Source organism: Hemibagrus wyckioides, linkage group LG15 (genome assembly GCF_019097595.1).
Source record: "Hemibagrus wyckioides isolate EC202008001 linkage group LG15, SWU_Hwy_1.0, whole genome shotgun sequence".
Classification (NCBI taxonomy): Eukaryota; Metazoa; Chordata; class Actinopteri; order Siluriformes; family Bagridae; genus Hemibagrus; species Hemibagrus wyckioides.
The window spans coordinates 17,434,932-17,456,031 of NC_080724.1; the positions used below are offsets into that span (position 1 = coordinate 17,434,932).

Below are 21,100 nucleotides of genomic sequence, written 5' to 3' on the forward strand. Positions count from 1 at the left end.
TTTTTTCCCTTCTCCACATTTCACAATGAGCCAAAAGGCTCCCATAGAAAAGGATGATGACAAGGAGAGAAACTGGAGCATGCAGTGAAGAATCCTCATTATTTCTTTTAAAAATGACCTTCAATAAGTGTTAAGCTTTGTATCTGTTCGTCATGAAGTCATCACTTTCTGGGCAGTTTGTCCTGGTATGTTGTTGTTTTAAATAGCATTAATTACTATGTTATAGCTAAGTGGAGGTAGGAGCACACAGGTAGACTACATCCTATGTAGAAGAGGCAATCTGAAAGAGATTAGTGACTGTAAAGTGGTAGTGGGAGAGAGTGTAGCCAGACAGCATAGGATGGTGGTGTGTAGGATGACTTTGATGGTCTGTAAGAAGAAGAGGTGAAAGATGGAGATAGTGGTGGAAGCTGAAAGAGGAGGAATGTTGTGAGGAATTGTGGTCAGGTAGTGCTGCCAGATGACTGGGAAACCACAGCAGAAGTGATCAGGGAGACTGGAAGGAAGGTGCTGGGTGTGTCTTCTGGAAGGAGGAATGAAGATGAGACTTGGTGGTGGATTGAGGAAGTTCAGGATAGTATTCAGAGGAAGAGGTTAGCCAAGAAGATGTGGTACATGGAAAGGACTGAAAAGAATAGACAGGAATACAAGGAATTACAGCGCAGAGTGAAGAGGGAGGTGTCTAAGGCCAAGCAGAAGGCGTACGATGAGTTGTGCACTAGGCTAGACACTAGAGAAGGAGAGAAGACTTGTACAGGTTAGAAAGGTGTCGGGAGTTCTGTGTGCTAGAAAAATATCGGCGAGAATCAAGGGGAAGGTGTACAAGACAGTGGTGAGACCGGCCATGCTGTATGGTTTAGAGGCAGTATCACTAAGGAAGAGACAGGAGTCAGAGCTGGAGGTTGCAGAGCTGAAGATGTTGAGGTTCTCTTTGGGAGTGACAAGGTTGGACAGGATTAGGAACGAGTACATCAGAGGGACAGCTCATGTTCGACGTTTGGGAGACAAAGTTAGGGAGGACAGATTAAGATGGTTTGGACATGTCCAGAGGAGGGAGACCGAGTATATTGGTAGGAGAATGTTGGACATGGAGCTGCCAGGCAGGAGGAAAAGAGGAAGGCCAAAGAGGAGGTATATGGATGTAATAAATGAGGATATAAAGCTAGTGGGTGCAAGTGTTGAGGATACAGAAGATAGGGATAGGTGAGACAGAGACATGATTCGCTGTGGCCACCCCTGAAGGGAAAAGACGAAAAAAGACGACTATGCTATAGCCAAATCCTCTACTTTAAATCTTTTAAGCTCCAAGAAATGATCACTGACTCCAAAGATGCACAAGGTGCCATAAAAAAACTAGGAGGCTCCTCTTGATATTCAGAATGATTCATACACTCCATGCCCATAAATGGAGGTAAAATCCAAATATCCTGGATATGTAATTACTATGTAATAAAGCATTACATAGTAATTGAATAACGCTGACTGACTGTAAGGGATGTTTTCTTTTGGATATGACTGCATGATTGTCTGGATCCTTGTCCGATTCCATCAGGTTTAGAGGTGACTAAGGTTTAATCAGCAAAAAGTTGATGACTGTATTACCGTGACGGTTGTCCTGCTTACCGGCACTGGGAGCCGAGTGAGACTTTTTTTTTTTTTGTCTAAAGCTAAAATCATGATATAAACTAGATCACGTCGTTTAACTCGTGACCATTGGCTTCTTTAAAAAATCTGCTGAACCTCATTTCCATTAAATTCGCTTTCTTTTTTTAATTGGCAGTAATCAAATTTCCTGGAGGAAGAACTTTTACCCTTTAACACTGGGATATTAATGCAATTTTTAGCATTATGAGCTTTTCTTTTTCCATCTTGAATATAGAATCAAAGGGAAAAAAATAAGATCGAATCACATGTCCACGCCTGGCTGGGAGAACCTCGTTTTATCTGTCCATCTGCGATTTAGAGAGACAGCGAAACGTAATTTCCAGTTTCGCAAATGACGATATTCGGCGACTTCACACTTTCCCGCATATCTCACGGAGTTCAAAGTTCACAACAGCACAAAAGTGGAAAACAATAGCGGAGATGTTTAAGTGGACAGGAGATACGACAAACATTACTTTATTGGACATGAAAAATTACTTCAACTGAATGCTGGGTCACTCCTTCAAAAACAAAACCAAACAACACCTTTTCTTGAAACCAACACACCTTTTTAAAGAACATGAGGCAGTTTTTTTATTTTAACAAATTTGAGGTAAAGAGTTTTTTCTTTGTCATATACATTTTTTTTTTCACAAAGCCTTTAAAAACATTGAGCCCAGGAGAAAGCCTGTAAGTATGAAAGGGAGTGTAATCCCTGCCTCACGAAAATGCTCACACTCTCGCACTTGCTTGTGATGGTTGCTTCACAGTTCATTTAAAAATATTCATTTAAGTTCATCACACTTAAGGGTCAGGGAAAGAAACTTTCGAGGGGAGAAAAAACAAACAGAGAGGCTGTTGGTGGAGGAACGGAGGGGGAAAATCCGCAGCCGATATACAAGCTGAACAGTTCCAGATTTCCAGCAAAACAAAATAAGCACACATGCTACCTTCTCACTCATACATACCATGTACCTATTTACATAAATTCATTTCATTAACCATTAAGTGCATTGTTAAGTATCATATATTTGAAGTTTTGTTTCTTAAATATCTTCAAGTACATTTTTACGTTTGGTAGGAGGAGGAGGAGGATGAATTCTCTTCAGCTATGAAGGGTGCAAAGCTATCGACTTAACGTTGTAGAGGAAATACTGGTTTTGGTCTCGTTTAGAGTCTACTTCAGAAACTCGTTCACTCTGGAGGCTTTCACTGGCATGGATCCAAACACACATTAAGATTAAGAGGTCTCCGGATGCATTTTAGCTAGCAGAAAGTCTAACACTAGATCAGGGGATCACACATAAGCAGGTTTGGGAAATAGCCGACCATCTTCACGAACGCCGAGTGACAAACATGCTACAACATCCAAGTATCCTTAAGCACTGTCCACGATTGAAAAGGCGGTACAGGAACGAACCTCGAAACGATAAACTCTTTGATATTCTCAAAATTTGTTCATTGGTGCTTTATCTCACTTTGTGCAAGAAAGGACTAAAACAGGCCACAATATCTTGGCAGGACGGTACAAAATTCTGCAATCGTAGTTTTACTCCTGTCCCGCAGCAGTCTGTCGCCTTTGGGAATGAAGTGTACCTTGATAATGTTTAATTCATATGCGACATGTTCACACAGGACAAGCGTACAGGATACAAGGCCAATATTAAGGGCAGAAGCCACACAAACAACCAAGCACCGATTTTACAACACAAGGAGAATTTTTCTGCTCTGAAACCCTTTGTGACGATTCCTTTCGTTAGGAAAATAGTATTTATAGAACTTTAAAAACAACACACTGTTTGTCTTTATAACCTACATAGTATCAAATTTGTACTTATTTTCCCTAAATAGCATTTTTTATCAGAAGTCAGTGCAATCGAGCAATTTCAGAAAGCAAAAGAATATGTTCCAAAGCTCAGTCACCATTGAGTACAGCAGGATCTCCTAAAGCCTTTAAGAAGAGCCCCACCAAACCTGAACCCACCCCACCCTTACCCCATCTGCCTGCCCAACCCGACAGCCCCAGCGAAAACACTCACATTTAAGCAGAGAGTTAGAAAAGTGCAAACTTCCTCCAAGGTACCAACCCCTCCTTATCGTTCATCAGAGTCACAGAATGCAATATGGGTCTTTGTTTGATCTGCACCAGCAGGTTAAGGCTCCATTTACTGCGCTGTGGTTTGTTTCACCCGTTTGCAATCGCCTAGTGTGCAGCATTTAGCCCATTTTTGTGTGTGTGTGTGTGTGTGTGTGTGAAAAACACTAACAAACGTACCTTATTAACTAAAGCTAGGCAATCGTTTCATCAACAGGTTTGTCACACAGGCTGGATATAAGGGGGACTTCGTACTGCAAGAATGATGCAAAACGCTCCTCTATAGTCCTGAAGAGCAATTGCAATGAACTGTATCATCGCCACTGAGGTGAGGTCTTCTAGATAAAAACAACAATCGAGTTCTGAGGCACAAAGGAAACCAGCAAGTCCAGGAATTGAGCAGGACCAAGGTTATCCACTGCGGAACGCTCCAAAACTAAGGCAAAATTTTTCTTCAAGTTAATTTCTACTAATAAGACATTTAGCATGAACAATTTTAGATATAGATACTGTCTAAGACCTGGCCTAATTTTTAAAACCACCTAATGAGAGCTGTGCCGTCTCAGGTTTAAAGACATGATTTGTGGTGCCTTCTGAAACCACAACATTAAACAGCATACTCAATTCTACTAAATAACGCAGGGTTAATATAAAGCAACTACTTAAGGCAATGTGTGTGTGTGCTCCGTTTATATGGCTAACACACAGATCTCCTCTCTCTCTCTCTCTAGTCTTATAGAGGCCTGCAGCTGGTGCTGCTACTTCATAGTTCTTTTCTTTAGTCCCCTGTGTCCTCCCTGAGTCCTCTAAATTCCACAGACCCTTAAAATGACCATAAAAGGAGTCCAAACACAAAGTCTGTACACTTTAGACTATACTACAGCTGTGGATCTCATTTCACTCTCTCAGGTCACTCACACAAACTCATACACTCATCACAACCTCTAAAATGCAGTACGGAAATGCTGCTAGCAAGATTTCGCTGACCCCTGCCTCCTGCTGCAGCATGCTCGAGCACCAAGTTTCTCTATCTAACCCAGAAAAGGTAAACCCCACTGAAGAAAGGCACTTCTAAAGCAAAACAGCTGCGTCTTGCCAAATGAATTGATTTGGGAGTTGAATCAGAGTGGGATTCAGTCCCACGGTTCTAATCAAACTCCTTTAAATTTGATTTCTATTAAGCACAGGCAATACTCCCTGTGCACCTATGCCAGTTAGCCTTCGAAATTGAAAGCCTGCTGTTCACTAATACTAAAAGCAAGTGCTCAGTATGTCCCCCCTCATCTGGTGCAGACCAAACTGGACTCCGTATCATCTGAAAGCAGCGTCTGTCCCTCCTTACCTCCTTCTTTCCCACTTTGAAATACCCGTCCTGCCTGCGTGCCAACCCTCCCACCCCTACTCCCAAGTGGTTCAGCCCACTTGGTGCTCTCCTCGGACGATGTGCGAGGAGAACTCGTAGCGGTCCTGGCTGCGGTGGCCGCAGATGTTGCATTCGAAAGGCTGGCGGAAGCCATGGCAGCCCATGTGGATGGTGAACATGACGTGGTCCAGGAAGAAGATGCGACAGTGCTCACAACGGAACGAGCGCACCGGCCGCCCCTCGCCGTCCACCACCTGCACGGCCAAACTGGACGAGGGCGGAGAACGAGGGCCCCCCTTAGCCGGTAAGCCCACTCTGTCTCGCTCCCCTTCCACTTCTGTTTCTTTGGCGTGACTAGGACTGTGGCGCTCGCGTCCTCGGTGGTTGGCAGCGCCAGGGCCGATGCCTTGCTCTTCTGTCGTGCTCTCGTTATCTGTGGAGTCCTGGCAGCCATTGCTGGGTGAGGCAGCATGGCTGCGCCCTGAGGGCACATCTTCATGGCCCTCCCCTGCCTCTCGGCCAGGCAGTACCATGTTGATACCCCCTGCACAGTTCAGCCGCTGGCCAAGAGGTGTGATGTGGCCATAGACGGAGCTGATGACAGGGGTATACTCGGACACACAAGCCGGGTGAGTAGGAGGAAGGCGCAGGGAGCGAGGAGACTCAATGTCTTCGCTTCCTCCCCGGGGAGTACGGAGGTAGTGGCTTCCCATAACAGCTAAAGCAGCAGGGTCACTTCCAGCATGAGAACCCATCGCATCCCGCTCTTTCTCTGGGCTGGAGTTGATCTCATAAGGTGCATCGGACATGTTCAAGCGCATGTGCTTTTCTCCTGCGCAGACACAGTCAGGGAACAATTAGGCATTTAAAGATTCACCAAAGCAAACTGTTGTCCTTGTTTATTCTTAAATATAAAAAGTAGAAAAATATAGGAGACAAACACAATCTGATCTGATTTTAACCTCCCGTTCAGTCGAGTGAAACTGACCAAGGCATGACCTTGTCTTGCAGCCTTAATATTTGAGATGCTGTCTTTTACTTACTTTTGAACACTTTGAACATTTTTATACATTGTATGATTAATCACATATCAGGATATGCATTATATCACCTCAGAAGGAGAGATACACCCCCAGCTATAATCAATAACATATGATGCAAAAAAAAAAGAAATCATATACCAATCACTTTGCTGCAGTCTAAATGTAAACTCTACTTATTATTAATAATTTGTTTGTAATTACTTGTTAAATTACATGCTTTGATTTGTTTAAACACCCACACAATTCTCATTAAAAATCTAACGTTACTAGTAATAGTATTGTGTGGGTGTTTGAAACAGGACGTTTCATGGACGTTGGAGGATCCTTGCGATTATACTGCTTACACAGAAGCTTGTGGTATTACACTTGGGTTATTTGCAGTGTGGCTTTTACTTCGTATCAATATTGCAGAAGCCATTATTGCATTTAAGGATTAACAGAGTCTGCCTAATATAAACCCACAACTGATGGACTGAAAGAAGCCTACCCAGAAACTTTTGAGGTGTGGAGCGCTTCCTTTTAGTGATGCTGTTAGCCACCCGTTCGATGAAGGTCATCTTTTCTGACAAGGGTTGAATCAGAGGGTCAGCCATCACATCCATATTACGACATTCCTCACCTGCACAAGGCAATATAATAAGAACAACACTCACAAACACACATACAGCAAGAGTCAGGAGTTGTTTATGATTTACCCTGTGCAGACTGCGTGCTGTGGGCAGGCTGGTGGTCCAGACTCTGAAGGTAGCTGTGGCAGCGCTCACGATGCTCCTCTAGTGTGCTCTGCTGCTTGTAGCTGCGACCACAGTAACTGCACTTATAGGGCTTCCCCACAGTTGGAGAGGAAACTGAAATGATGCAGAACGACAAAGCCTGATGATATTAGATGACTAAAGCCTTGTGAGTGCTACCAAAGAAAGAGAAATGATTTATGTCATTCTTGATTATGGGGCAATATATAATTGTTCCATAAACTCTACTTTATCAGAAGCAATGTTAATGTTTAATGTGTGTATGTGTACATTATTGCTGGTGATCTGAGAAATTAAAGCATTAAAATTTAAGGATGACATAACTTGACTGATTATGGGTGTTATTTTTTTTTTCTAAAAAAAAAAAAAAATTATATTTGAAAAATTTACTACACGGGTAGTACATGCATTCCATACACTTCTTTCGGCTTTTCCCTTCAGGGGTGGCCACATTGAATAATCTTTCTCCACCTATCCCTATCTTCTGCATCCTCAACACTTGTACCCACTAGCTTCATATCCTCATTTATTACCTCCTCTTTGGCCTTCCTCTTTGCCTCCTGCCTGGCCAACATTCTCCTACCAATATACTCACTCTCCCTCCTCTGAACAAACCATCTTAATCTGGCCTCCCTAACTTTGTCCCCCAAACGTCCAACAAGAGCTGTCCCTGCTATCTATTGTGCTATTTCTGGGCATGAAGCCATACTGCTGCTCACAAATTTCCACTACCTTCCTTAACCTAGCTTCCACTACTCTTTCCCATAGCTTCATTGTATGGCTCATCAACTTTATCCCCCTATAGTTGCTGCAACTCTGCACGTCACCCTTATTCTTAAAGATCGGCACTAATACACTTCTTCTCCATTCCTCAGGCATCTTCTCACTCTCTAAAACCCTGTTAAACAAACTAGTTAAAAATTCCACTGCTGCCTCTCCTAGACACGTCCAGACCTCCACCGGGATGTCGCCAGGACCAACTGCCTTTCCACTTTTCATCCTCTTCAAAGCCTTCCTGATTTCATCCTTTCTCTACTTTCTGTTCCAGATTTCACCCTTCTACTCTTTTTTTCCCCTCTCATGTACCTCATTCATCAGCTCTTCAAAATACTCATTCCATCCTCTCTTTACACTCTCCTTACTTGTGAGCACCTTTCCATCTCTCTCCTTAATAACTCTTTATTAACTTAACTCATATGCCTTCTGCTTGACCTTAGACACCTCCCTCTTCACCCTGTGCTGTAACTCCTTGTATTCCTGTCTATTCTCTTCAGTCCCGTCCATGTACCACTTCTTCTTGGCTAACCTCTTCCTCTGAATACTATCCTGAACTTCCTCATTCCACCACCAAGTCTCCTTACCTTCTTTCCTCCTTGCAGATGACACACCCAACAACTTTCTTCCTGTCTCCCTGATCAGGTTCCTTTCCTTAACTCCAAACTTGCCCATCACCTCCTCATCACCTGTGTTCCCCTCACCAACATGTCCATTAAAATCTGCCCCTATCACCACTCTCTCACCCATGGGAATACTCTCCATCACCTCATCTAATTCACTCCAGAATCTCTCTTCCTCCTCTAACTCACAACCTACCTGCAGGGTATAACCACAAACAACATTCACCATCACCCCTTCAACCTCTAACTTCAGACTCATCACCCTGTCTGACACTCTCTTCACCTCCACAACATTCCTCACAGACTCCTCCTTCAGGACCACACCTACCCCATTTCTCTTACTATCCACACCATAATAAAATAGCTTGAATACTGCTCCTATACTACAAGCCTTGCAGCCCTTCCACCTGCTCTCTACCTTTCCCTGTCATAGTACCAACATTCAGAGTTCCTATTCTCAGTCCTACACTCTTACCTTTCCTCTTCCCTCTCTGTCTACACACTCTTCTCCCTCCTCTACTTCTTCGACCAACAGTAGCCCAATTTCCACCAGCGTCCTGTAGGTCAACGGCGGTCGTTGTTAACCCGGGCCTCCATACATGCATTCCATACACAAGGTCTCAAATTACAACAAGCTTATGCACTTTTTTTTTATTTTGCTTAAATGTGATAAATATAACAGCCTTGAAAAAGTTATGAAATGTACATAATTTTACTATTTATTGATTTTTGCTGCTCTATAATGGGTAACATTCATGCTTAGAAATACTCAAATTCTTTTCATTGTTTTTGCAAAGTTTTGCAAACTTGTTTTTGCAATTTTATTTTAAAAAAATGAAATATTAATAGCACTGAAATATTTATGGTCACTGCTGTGGATGAAAGTAGAGATAAAACAGAGATGGGAGAACCTGTCAGAAAGACAACCATCTTTGCATCACTCAACCAAGCAGTCTGTTATGTTAGAGTGGCCAGATGGAAGCCACTCCTCAGTAAAATGTACACGATCACTTGATCTTGTTTGCCAAAATGTATCTGAAGCACTCTATGGCTATAGAAATCTATGGTCTGATGAAGCCAAAACTAAACTCTTTGGCCTGATGCCAAATATTACATCTGGAGGAAACCAGGCGCTGCTCATTACATGCCCAGTTCTGTCCCTAAGGTGAAGTATGTTTGCCTGGTTTGGCAAGGAAAAGCCTCTATGATTCCAGACCTCTTTCATTTACCTATGATGAAAGCCACTGTGTTCCTCAGGAGCTTTAAAGCTGCAGAAAGCCGGGTGCCTTGACACAATTCTGTCCCAGGAGTTTAGAGAAAATTTCTTTAAACTCATGTCTTGTTGAACAAACCTCTCACAATAAAATGGAAACAGAAGGTAGGGCAAGTAGGGCTCAATTTTCAGAGCCATAACAGTGTCTCCTATAAATATGATGTTTCACATTTTTAATAATCATGCAAATCTGCACAATGTATCTTCTTGCCACACGTAATCCATAGTATATGTAGTATCTTTTATTTTCAGCTACTATATAATCTGAGATTGACCAGAATAAAAAAAAATAGTGTTTTTAAACTTATTTATAGAAGAGTGAATATAGTACATGCCAATAATTTGGCTAAGCTTTTAAAACAAAAGATTCGATGACAGATGGACACCTTTACTAGAAAGAAACACTTTCTCTTTACTTTCCAGAAACGTTTGAATGTACCTAGAAGTTTCTTATCAACGATGTTTGACATCAGTAAAAATGATGAGATAAACCGCAACAGTTGGAGGTATTTGCGTCATTTCAGAGAACTTCATGACACTTGGCCATCATTTCTCCGAACCACGCCATTCAGAAGAGCAGAAAAAAAAAAAAAGATTCAGAAAAATTGGCCTGCTGCACGTTCACTTAGGAGAATGTGCATCAACATTTTGAGAGCACGAGCAGGATATCCTGTTTTCATAATATTCTAAATGTCATGAATATATGACTAAAACATGCTGTGAGGTCATTTTCTATTCAGTTTAGAAATAACCCGCAGAATTCTATCCTAAGGCAGAGCGGCTGAATCTTTAAAGGAATTAATCAGGCTCCAAATCAATAGTACATTCCCACACAGGCGTCTCATTATGCCCAACACTATAAAGGTTCAGTGCTGCATTAAAAGATTTCCTCACATCTTGTTGTCTTGTCTGTGTGGTGTGTGTTCACTCACCGGAGTGTGTGCGGAGGTGTCCTGTGAGTGCGTCACGGCGGCGGCAGGCGTAGTTACAGAAGGGGCATTTGAAGGGCTTTTCGCCGGAGTGGAGCTTGATGTGGCGCAGCAGGTTGCCCTTCTGCGTGAAGGACGCACCGCACTGGTTACACTGGAATGGCCGCTCACCTATCAACCATTTTTTAGCAAAGGCACCGAGATTAATCCCATCTATAAGACATTTGCAATCATGAAAGCAACACTCGTAAACTAACAACTCTAGGTTTCAAATTGTACAGACTATAAAGTGAATATACATTTAAATAATTTCATGAACCTCACCTGTATGGCTGCGTTTGTGTACCATCAGAACATTAGGGCCAATACAGATCATCCCGCATATATCGCACTTCAATTTCCCATTAGGAAGCCGAATGGGTCCAGGTGAACCGCTCCCTCCTTGACTGAGCCCTCCACCCGCATCTCCTCCAACCTCTCCGCCAACCTCCTCTGCAATGTCCCCCTTATCCTGCTTCCATCCTTCATCCCTCTCTCCTACTCCTCCTCCTCCTCTCTCTGCAAGTGGGGCACTACCTACTTCTTCATCGCTGTAGAGCTCCACTTTGATGGAATTTGCTAGACAGAAAGCAGAATAAACTCTTCACAAAAATACTCATTGCAAGCAATACACAAGCACATTATGTAGCTAGAATACGGACCACTGACGGAGCGACTGGGAGAGGAGTGCTGACTGTTGGGAGTGCTCACTGTAGGTCCCCTTAGCCCTGCGAAAAACTCCCGTTCTGTCGAAGAGTCTCCGCTGCCTGCAAAACAAGCATACAAAGACATACAAATCAAATGATGCAACCAAGCAGAGAACTGTACCAGATTAAATCAGCAGGAGCACTTAATACCTGACATGTAAGAACGGCCATTGCAATCGTCAGCATTCATTCTCACACCAGCTGCCTGGAAATGAAAAAAGAAGCCACAAGAGATCTGAGCAGTTTGATTTTATCAGCAGCATAACAACTGCCACAAAATATAGTTATAAAATCGCATTACTCTCAGATGGTCTAGAAGTTTCAAGACATGGAAACCTGATCATTCTGTTGTTTTAAACCTTATAATCTATTTGTCTCTTCTCAGCAACTAGAGGAAAGCATTGTTCATATTGAGCCTTGTAGCTTTGCTATATGATTAGCCAATCTTTCAAGTCCTTATCAGAAATCCTAAATCCTACCATAAGTAAATATCTCCAAGTTTCAACCATGGACCCAAGTCTCTGACTTCTACAAAGATTTTTGTTATAAAAAAAACATAAAGAAGCAGGGTAGTACAAGGCGCCCTCCCCTTCACGTGTGACCTATCGAAGAGCAGAGTGAGAAATAAAGAAAATAAGCAGTGTATTGGAAGATGCCCTCCCCTTCAGATGTGATCAAAGAATCAAAGAGCCGAGCTGAACGTTGTGACAGGCAGATATTCACAGAAACCTGCCTTAGCATATGAAAATCATTCAGTCTCATATATTGAAGAAACCCTAGAATTAATAGAGCGATTATCAGATCACACAAAAGAGGGAATTTTTGTGTTTAGGTTTATGGATTAAACTTCGGGAAGGATCACTTAGGGGTGAAAAAATGACTAATTTCAATATGACATTAGTTATTACAGCTTCTTTTCTTCATTCTACAAGTTCCATTAGAGCTGCTGTGCCTTTAACATCTCAAGCACCAGGAACCCTGGTTTGATCCTGAGCCTTGGGTTATCATCTGTGTTGCCTTTTTGCACATTCTGGGTTTCCTCTGGGATTAATAATAAATTGCCCCAGGTGTGGTGAGGTGTGTGATCCTCTACGATGGACTGGCCTCCCATTAAGGGTATACTGCCCAGTGTTCCCAGAATAGACCAGAATAAAGTGGATACTAAAAGTAAGTGAGTAAGTGTTTAACGCATGAAGTTAACTCGAGGGCACAGATATGACGAACGTGGAATGTCAAAGACATGAACGTTACTGTGAAGAGGAATTTTAGCTCTTGGTTGTTGGAAGTCAAACAAAATGTCCAGATTTAAAAGAACCAGAAAACTGTTTTGTAGACAAAAACACCAGTGACATGTGTCACGTCCGCAACACCTTCGCTGACATTCTGGCTAAAATCCAAATAACTCCCTATGGGACGTATAGTGCACTACTTAAAGTGTGGAAGTCGTTGTTTAAACACCTATGTAGTGAACTTGCATAGGGAGTAGGGTGCCATTTGGGATTCAGCCCCCGTCTGGTTGAGCCGAACCAGCTAGCTTGGAAAGCTAAGGAGCTAACAAAACGCGACAGAGCAGAAATAAGGTAAAGACATGTTTAAACTGACAGAACAAACTAAGATAACGAAAGTTATAAGGTGTGTAAATGGAAAGACCTGATCATGACTAGCAAAATACTCGATATTTGGATGTGACAAGCTAAAGCGGGATAATGTTTCTCAAGAGCCCGTCGGCGTTGCTATGGCAGCCACCACTCGCCAGATGCCGTTTAGCTTAGCTAACGTTAGCCGGCTACATAAACTCGCTCAAACACACCAGGGGCAGCTAGTTCAATCACCTAGTGTCACCTTCCGTTAACCAGCAATATGGCACGCACCTGTTGAGTTATTTCCCTTACCTGGCGATCGACTCTGGTTGCTGTATTTATATAACAGGAGCACTGTTTGTTTTCTCCAGCGAAGGCAGCATCTCCGGGATCTTTTACCTGAAACCCCAAACAACTTCCGGGCCTGTGCTGGGATTCAGACCTGACTAATCCAACTCTGGCTTTCACGATCAACAAATCGTCACACCGAGAGCATCGATCCTTTGTTTTGAAAGTGAGGAATGGACAGGATGTCTCGTAGAGGTGGCAGATACAGACGTTAAGTAAGAAATAAAAAGACGAGCGGGTGTGCTGTTCCAGGAAAGTAACCAACGACGGGGTGGGGTGCTGCAATTCCAAAACTGATTATTTTCTTATAGCAGCATATCGTGAAGTGTTTTGTGTCTGCACTGCCGCAGCAGTTTGCCTATGAATACAATTATAACACCATGTCATACCTTTTGTCTGTTTATAGTTACATTTAACGTAATATTGTGGAACGTCTTTGAGAGTTCATGATGTTCATAGTTCATGATGATGCTTGTTAGAACAGCCAGAATAAAATGATCGTTCTCTCACCAGCCTCTCTCTCTCTCTCTCTCTCTCTCTCTCTCTCGCAGTTAATAATACTAAAATGCATGCTTGTCATCTTACAGAAAACCTGGAATCTTTACGATTCTCTTACTGACTACTAAAGTCTTCTTTTTATAAAAGTTAAATAAGCTTCTGTTCACAGAAAGTGTAGCCATAATGATTTTACACTTTTCTTCCTAAGATCATTTTTAAATATTTATTATTAGTCTTATGTGGAGTGTCCACCATACCCTGTGTATAAGTTGTTAGTCTCTGATTGGAAGTACAGCCACACTTCTATAAAAGCTGTGCTTTCAGTGAATATTAATGACTAGGGTTGCGAAGGAGCGGAAAATTTCAATGGGAACTTCATCTCGGGAATTTTAGAGATATTCCAAGTTGGAAACTTGATGGGAATGAATGGGAATTTATTTAAATAATTTAGAAATTTGGGGAAATTTATATAAACTGTATATACAAACAAACATTTTGTTTGGTCATAAGCTGACATGCAAGCAAATTAATGCATAAATGAGATTTTTGTCTTTGATTTAATTGTAAGTAGAACTTTAATTCCTTCTTTCATTGAACAACACAAAAGCATAAATGTTGAATGTGGAAAAAAACCCCACATATTTCCTTCTGTTTGCTGTAAAACGAAAGCATCCCCCACCCATTTCCTTCCAGAAAAAGACCTATTCAAAATTGTATGGTTCAATGGTTCAAATGCAGAACTGCGGCTTCAATAGTCTTGTGATGGTCAGAGACTGTGGCTTCGATATTCTTGTGATGGTCAGAGACTGTGGCTTCGATATTCTTGTGATGGTCAGAGACTGTGGCTTCGATATTCTTGTGATGGTCAGAGCCTGTGGCTTCGATATTCTTGTGATGGTCAGAGACTGTGGCTTTGATATTCTTGTGATGGTCAGAGCCTGTGGCTTCGATATTCTTGTGATGGTCAGAGCCTGTGGCTTCAATATTCTTGTGATGGTCAGATTCCCCTAAGGGGAATTCCCTCCTTAACTGAGGGGGATTGCATGTGTGTGGTGGGGTGTTTTAGCTTACACATAGCACAAGAAAGTTTTAAATATAAATTTATGTACTATTTATGTAATTTACATGACTACTGACCAAGGTGGATATTTTTTTTAATTATTTTGTGTGCGGGATATGGAGGTATGGACAGTGCATGTGGAGGTTTGGCTTCAGTAGCCCTGCAGTGCTGTGTGCATGTGATTGAGGAATATACAGGATAGAAATTCAACTGAAATTGCATTAAATCTGGTTCTTTTAACCATGATTATACTGCAAGATATTTTATTTCAACTACATTTAAGTTCCCTGTTATAGGCTAACCTGCAATCTTTTAAATTCCCACTTTATTCCCATTAATTCTCGTTAATTCCCATTAATTCCCATGGAAAGTTTCCGGCCTTGAAAATTCCCGGAATTTTGCAACCCTACCAATGACCTCCATCTGATCAATCAGATTTGAAGACTGAACAATGCTGTGGTGAAAAGTCAAGTAACAAAGCTTTGACTATATCTACACTGATCAGGCATAACATTATGACCACCCGCCTAATATTGTGTTGGTGCTCTTTTCGCTGCCAAAACAGCCCTGACCTGTAAAGGCATGACCATGGCTGTGGTATCGGGCACCAAGATGTTAGCAGTCCCCACCTCACAACTTACAGGACTTAAAATATACTTTTGATAGATACCTACCACTGCAGACCAGGAACACCCCACAAGAGCTGCAGTTTTGGAGATGCTCTGATCCAGTCGTCTAGCCATCACAGTTTGGTCCTTGTCAAACTCACTCAAATCCTTTTGCTTGCCCATTTTTCCTGCTTCTAACACATCAACTTTGAGAACAAAATGTTCACTTGCTGCCTAATATATCCCACCCACTAACAGGTGCCATGATCAGGAGTTCACTTCACCTGTCACTGCTCATAATGTTATGGCTGTTAGGTGTATACTGTCCTGCATGGTCTAATTAAATGTTATGAAATCTGTTAGCTTTTATATCATAATATCAAGTATAAGATAGTGATCACTACTCTATATAGGATATTCAATAAGATATTCAATTTTAGTTTTCATTCTTCAAAATGAAAAATCAACAGCCTGATTGTGAAATACAAAGCACTAGATTGTGCTGGAGAAGGCTGACAAATAATATTATGATGAATTACACAGTAAATAATACATAGTAGTATTTTGCTTTAAGTTTTATATCTTTTAGCCAACTTTAGCTAAGGCAAAATCTGCACATTTGTTTAAAAAAAATATATACATTCTTTTATATGTTTATTAGACATATTCTATTGATAATAGTCTACATGTATACAGTCTAACTAGTATTGAAGTTATAATTTATATGATGTCTTATGCTCAACCTGCCTTAAATACTGCCTTAAAGTATTAAACGTTTCAATATATAAACTAATATTATAAATAATAAACAGATCAGTAGGCTAATCAACTAAACTGAAGCAAAAAAGGGAACTAGGGTAATAATAATAATAATAATAATAATAATAATAATTATTATTATTATTGCACATATATAATAATACTTATTATTATTATTATTAGTAGTAGTAGTAGTAGTATTACTTTTATTTAAAAAAGGACAATAGTATAGAAAATATAAAAACAGCAAAATTTCCTCAATAAATCTAATTGATCATTTACTCCAAATGATCTATTTAATAATTTATTTTATAACTATCAAGGATTTATCTTTGGTTGATTGGTTGCAGCAGTGAATCTACTTCTTGAAGTTAGTTTGAATAAAAGGCATCTGCTAAATGATTTAACAGAAAAATAAACATAGTGATTCTCTTCCAAATAATGGAAAAATTAGCAAAAAATTTTCTCTCCAAAAAGGAAAATTTGGCTGAATATTTCTTGATTCGTTCAGTGAGCCATGGGTCCAGGAGAAACACTCTCAGCTGTGTGCTGTATATTGTATATGACTGGGATGTTAATAAAGATCTACTTGACTTAATATCAGTAATTGTTTAATCCTGGTTAAGGTCATGGTGGATCTGGACACAACACACAAACACAGACGGTCTCAAGACAATTTAGTGTCATGAAACTACCTACCAACATGTTTTGCAGAGGTGGGAGGAAACCCAAGAATCTGGAGAAAACCCACATAGACACAGAAAAAATGGCACATGAGTCAAAGTGCTGCCCAAAATTAGCTCAATCATTCCGTATGGATACAATTTGCATTGTGACCAACAGTCAAATTAATTATACAATGCCCTCGTAACTAATGTAACTAATGCAAAAGTTACATTCCAGAAAGTACACTTTATGACCACTGGATGGTAGACTACTACAGACATGCAGTCTGAAGTCATTTCCTGCTTTGAGGCTTATATCTGTGGAGCAGAGTCTCATATGCATCATTGATTTTAATGAACATTTCCTCTGCTTCTTGTTTCTTCTTGGGGTTCCGGTCTGGGTGCCATAATTTAGCGAGCTCCCTGTAGCTGTGAGAGATCTCCTCCAGCGTGGCTCCCTCAGACACTGACAGCACCTACAACAGAGGAGAGGACTCAGATCTTGGATACATCTAGGGCTTGAGTTCTTTGTTCCAACAGTCATAAATTATTCAAGTACTCATTTTCATAGTGAAATTATTCTAAGATAAAGCATAAAGCAAGCATTAGTATCTTATTCCTTAATGTACAGTGTATTATGTATAGTCTTTGAATTAAAAAGAGAGAGAAAGATGTGCCTCTACTTTACAAAGATAGAATATATACAGCAAGGCATTAATACATATCATAAGAAGGCTTCATACGAAGAATTTAAAGAGCTGTGGAGGACATCTGGCACAGTTGTAGGAAGTTTATTAGGATGAAAGAGTCAGTGTGTGTGTGTGTGTGTGTTTGTTTGTGAGGGGGGTGTACATGTGTGTTAACTGGCATCCAAGCAGGGGACATACAAAGAGGTTTGAGATATTTATAAAGGCAAAGAGAATGCATAGATGCATATTGGATAATATTTAAATAGTTTTGACTGAAAATTGTGTTTAGAATTAGTCCTTTAATGTGTAGTGCATTTTAATCGAGAATGTATATAATGGTCTGTGAAATGTTTATTGTCGCAAAACATATTATACCACAGCACTACTGACTGATCAGTTAACTGGTCAGAAGATGTTGATTAATTATCTATAATAGCGAAAATCAAGGGGAAGGTGTACAAGACAGTGGTGAGACCGGCCATGCTGTATGGTTTAGAGACAGTGTCACTGAGAAGTCAGAGCTGGAGATAGCAGAGCTGAAGATGTTGAGGTTCTCTTTGGGAGTGACAAGGTTGGACAGGATTAGGAACGAGTACATCAGAGGGACAGCTCATGTTGGATGTTTGGGAGACAAAGTTAGGGAGGCCAGACTAAGATGGTTTGGACATGTCCAGAGGAGGGAGAGTGAGTATATTGGTAGGAGAATGTTAGACATGGAGCTGCCAGGCAGGAGGCAAAGAGGAGGGCCAAAGAGGAGGTATATGGATGTAATAAATGAGGATGTGAAGCTAGTGGGTGCAACTGTTGAGGATGCAGAAGATAGGGATAGGTGGAGAGAGATTATTCACTGTGGCGTCCCCTGTGGCCAAGAAGAAGAAGAACAGCAGCTGACAATAGGAAATATACTCTACTGTTATTTATAACAGTTTATATATGGTTAATGGAAGAAATGTCAGTGTTTTTTTACAATCGGTACGTTTTTCTTCATAGGAAAGAGGACTATGCACCTTCCGGTGTCTTAGTGACATAGAACGTTGCATCTTTTTCGTCTTATTAAGTTAATTAAAAAAGGGTATGATTTCTCTAGCTGCGTTAATAAAAAGTATGTTGTTTAAGAATACATTAAACATTGTAATGGTTGATGAATTGTGGTATAAGAAGGATAAACATTGTGGGACATGCTGCTATAGAAAAAAATCAATCAGTGTTTCTTTTTTCTTAATGAATATTAAAATTTGATGGTTTAAAAAATTCTCAGTTAGGTTGCTTGAGTATGTCTGTTGTTCCATGCACATTTTCACCATCCATATATACCATATATTTATATATATATATATTATTTATATATATAACTGTGTGTTAGAGCAGAGAAAACACTAAAACATGCAGAGCATGGGTGCTTCAACACCAAGACTGAGAATCAGGGCATTAAAATACAACCCACTTCCATCCTTACTTCATACCGGCTGAGGGTGTGAAGTGTTTGTGCAGCAGCCTCGTAAATCTGGATCTTTAGTTTGTGCAAGCTGTTCAAGCTAAACATGTGGGCTTTGAGATGAGATTTAAAGCAACTGATTTGACATCTGTTCATTTGGCCTCACCTTCATTGCCTCGATCTCTCTTTTGCTGTATTCATTGAGAAGTATTTCCAGAACCTTCTTCCAGCTCTCCTCATAATAACTCCCTCCAGTCATCGCGCACAAGATCCGGTATGGCAACAGCAGAAAGTACTCCACAACCCCTCTGAGCCAAGGAAAGAACCAAAACATGTCAAGAAATGCTGCCACACAGTCTGAAATGTAGTATAAAGTAGCTGTGGTGTTGTGAAAAACGCAGTATCCGAGAGGAGCTGAGAAAGCCAGCAGAGCTAGGCTAAGGCGATAGACACGAGGTCCTAGGAAACACAGAAATAAAAATACACAACAGTGAAGAATAAAATAAAGACATCACAAGAACACTGATATGTTTATTTTCTCATATTTTAGATCAAATATATGATCTGGACTGTGTTTAGTTGTATGTGTATAAGACTTACCCAATGGCTCTGGTGTAGATCTTACATGTTGAGGAAGTTTAAACTTTCTATGCTGTGCGGCAGTGACACTAGCTGCTAAGCTTATGGGAAGAGGTGAAAGTTTGCTGCCGTAGAATATGGCCGAGGTCATGATACATGCTGTGAGGATCTTCTGCGGGTCAGAAGTCTGCTGACCAACGCTGGACACCAGGTGCACCCCTGCACCAACACTCAATGGCAGCACAAGCAGGTAGAAAAAGTTCAGAGAGTTCAGACTGATCAAAGCAAGCGATCCAAAGTAAATGCCGACGCAAACCTGACCAGCAACGCGAACCAAGCCGATTGGTGGAGGATTGTTGGACGGGCGTCTGACTCTCTCAGCCTCTTTGTTGGCTTCGCTCACGTAAGCTGGGATTCGGAAGAACTCTCTGAGCCAACCGAACCCAAAACCACCCAAAGTGAGCATCCACAAGAGAGCATGGCTGTCCCTTCTCAGGTACAGGTGATGAAGTCCCAGTGGGCCTCCCACTGCCCAGAGGGCGTAGGTTGTTATTAGACTCTTAGGCATAAGAGCATCCTCAGAAGTCCATCTAGCAGAGGAAAACACTTCTCTTCACTGCTAATTTTATAGAGTAATTTTGCTAGAAATCTGCACACAGACAAACAACAAAAAAGCTAAAATAATAAAGTACAAAGATGTCAATGTGAAGTCAAAGCATTATTATTGCATTTTATTTTTAACATTCACGTTGAGTGACATGACTGATAGTATCTGTAATTGTAACTCAACTCCACCGGTCACATTTTACTTATTTTGCCTGAGGAAGAGAGCACCTTAACTCACTAAATCCAAATCAGGATAAATAAACCACTACAATAACACAATTACAAATGTTTTAACATGATTAAACTTCTTTTACCACTACAAACAAACCTACAAACGGATAAATCCCAACTATTTGTAATTTTCTGTGAGTTAACATGCAAATATGTTTCCACAAAACCTTTTGACTCGAGTCACGACTCACCTTACCTACGTGAAGATGGCTTGTAAAAACAGCAAGCGACTTCCTTCAGTTTTACTACTGGCGGAAACACAAAATAACACACATGGATTCAAAGTTGCTCAGTCATATTCCGGAGAAAAACAAATAAATGCAGTTAAATGGAGACGTTTGTAGGCGCTTCACCCTCAAATCTGCTCCAAACTCTCCTGAAATGGATAGCTTCCATATTGGTGTCAGTTTAGACTTTGGACTTTGGAAGATGAAATTGCAGCAGTCTTTGTAATGTTAACGTAATACACACTTACTGATCAAGCATTAAAGGTTTGGCAGAACTTTAACGTGTCTGTACAGCTTCCCTGGTGAACTAATTCATAAGTAGGCTATACTTAGGCAGAATTAATACTTTGAATAAATAAATTATTGGTCTTCCAAAACACATTATGTATTGATTAGACTAGAGTTCAGTGCTAAAACTGAACTTATTTTTAAAAAACAACATGCAGGCTTTTTATTTCAAGGTCTGGAGCATGCACTTTTTTCTGGCTTGTTGTGTGTGATACTTTTATTCAAGTAATATCTTGTTTTACTTTTAATGCTACTTTTAACACCTTCAGTATCCTGGTCAGGCTT

The 21,100-nt window shown here is 40.8% G+C and overlaps 2 protein-coding genes across 9 annotated transcripts; both read right to left on the bottom strand.

Annotated features, from left to right (window-relative positions):
* Positions 1 to 111: 111 nt before the first annotated feature.
* ikzf4 (IKAROS family zinc finger 4) lies at positions 112 to 13,250 on the bottom strand. Of its 3 annotated transcripts, none has more exons than XM_058409882.1 (8): positions 13,135 to 13,250; positions 11,393 to 11,447; positions 11,198 to 11,302; positions 10,821 to 11,114; positions 10,500 to 10,709; positions 6,841 to 6,993; positions 6,633 to 6,707; positions 112 to 5,934 (listed from the first exon to the last, which is right to left on the bottom strand). In XM_058409882.1, exons 2-8 carry the CDS (start codon positions 11,430 to 11,432, stop codon positions 5,153 to 5,155), a joined length of 1,659 nt encoding a protein of 552 aa, XP_058265865.1. In that variant the 5' UTR covers positions 11,433 to 11,447; positions 13,135 to 13,250; the 3' UTR covers positions 112 to 5,152. The 3 variants fall into 3 exon arrangements, with proteins under 3 accessions (XP_058265865.1, XP_058265866.1, XP_058265864.1); XM_058409883.1 differs by having other exon boundaries at positions 6,633 to 6,764; XM_058409881.1 differs by having other exon boundaries at positions 6,633 to 6,764; positions 10,500 to 10,662; positions 10,816 to 11,114.
* A 3,722-nt stretch (positions 13,251 to 16,972) lies between these two features.
* dnajc22 (DnaJ (Hsp40) homolog, subfamily C, member 22) lies at positions 16,973 to 20,714 on the bottom strand. Of its 6 annotated transcripts, none has more exons than XM_058409888.1 (5): positions 20,654 to 20,714; positions 20,492 to 20,548; positions 19,485 to 20,112; positions 19,051 to 19,343; positions 16,975 to 17,236 (listed from the first exon to the last, which is right to left on the bottom strand). In XM_058409888.1, exons 3-5 carry the CDS (start codon positions 20,029 to 20,031, stop codon positions 17,054 to 17,056), a joined length of 1,023 nt encoding a protein of 340 aa, XP_058265871.1. In that variant the 5' UTR covers positions 20,032 to 20,112; positions 20,492 to 20,548; positions 20,654 to 20,714; the 3' UTR covers positions 16,975 to 17,053. The 6 variants fall into 6 exon arrangements, with proteins under 6 accessions (XP_058265873.1, XP_058265871.1, XP_058265869.1 ...); XM_058409886.1 differs by having other exon boundaries at positions 20,492 to 20,545; positions 20,654 to 20,708; XM_058409887.1 differs by having other exon boundaries at positions 20,497 to 20,545; positions 20,654 to 20,707.
* Positions 20,715 to 21,100: the final 386 nt, after the last annotated feature.

What these genes read in the sequence shown, in the direction of transcription:
- ikzf4 (XM_058409883.1), bottom strand. Translation starts at nt 11,432, where the DNA reads ATGAATGCTGACGATTGCAATGGCCGTTCTTACATGTCAG. An exon ending in ACACCTCCGCACACACTCCG is followed by an intron (nt 6,994 to 10,499) that starts GTGAGTGAACAC and finishes GCATCATTTCAG; the next exon opens with TTTCCTCTCCAACTGTGGGG. An exon ending in CACACCTCAAAAGTTTCTGG is followed by an intron (nt 5,935 to 6,632) that starts GTAGGCTTCTTT and finishes GTGTCTGCGCAG; the next exon opens with GAGAAAAGCACATGCGCTTG.
- dnajc22 (XM_058409890.1), bottom strand. Translation starts at nt 20,031, where the DNA reads ATGCCTAAGAGTCTAATAACAACCTACGCCCTCTGGGCAGTGGGAGGC. An exon ending in ATCTACACCAGAGCCATTGG is followed by an intron (nt 19,344 to 19,484) that starts GTAAGTCTTATA and finishes TGTGTTTCCTAG; the next exon opens with GACCTCGTGTCTATCGCCTT. An exon ending in GAGAGATCGAGGCAATGAAG is followed by an intron (nt 17,237 to 19,050) that starts GTGAGGCCAAAT and finishes CCTCTGTTGTAG; the next exon opens with GTGCTGTCAGTGTCTGAGGG.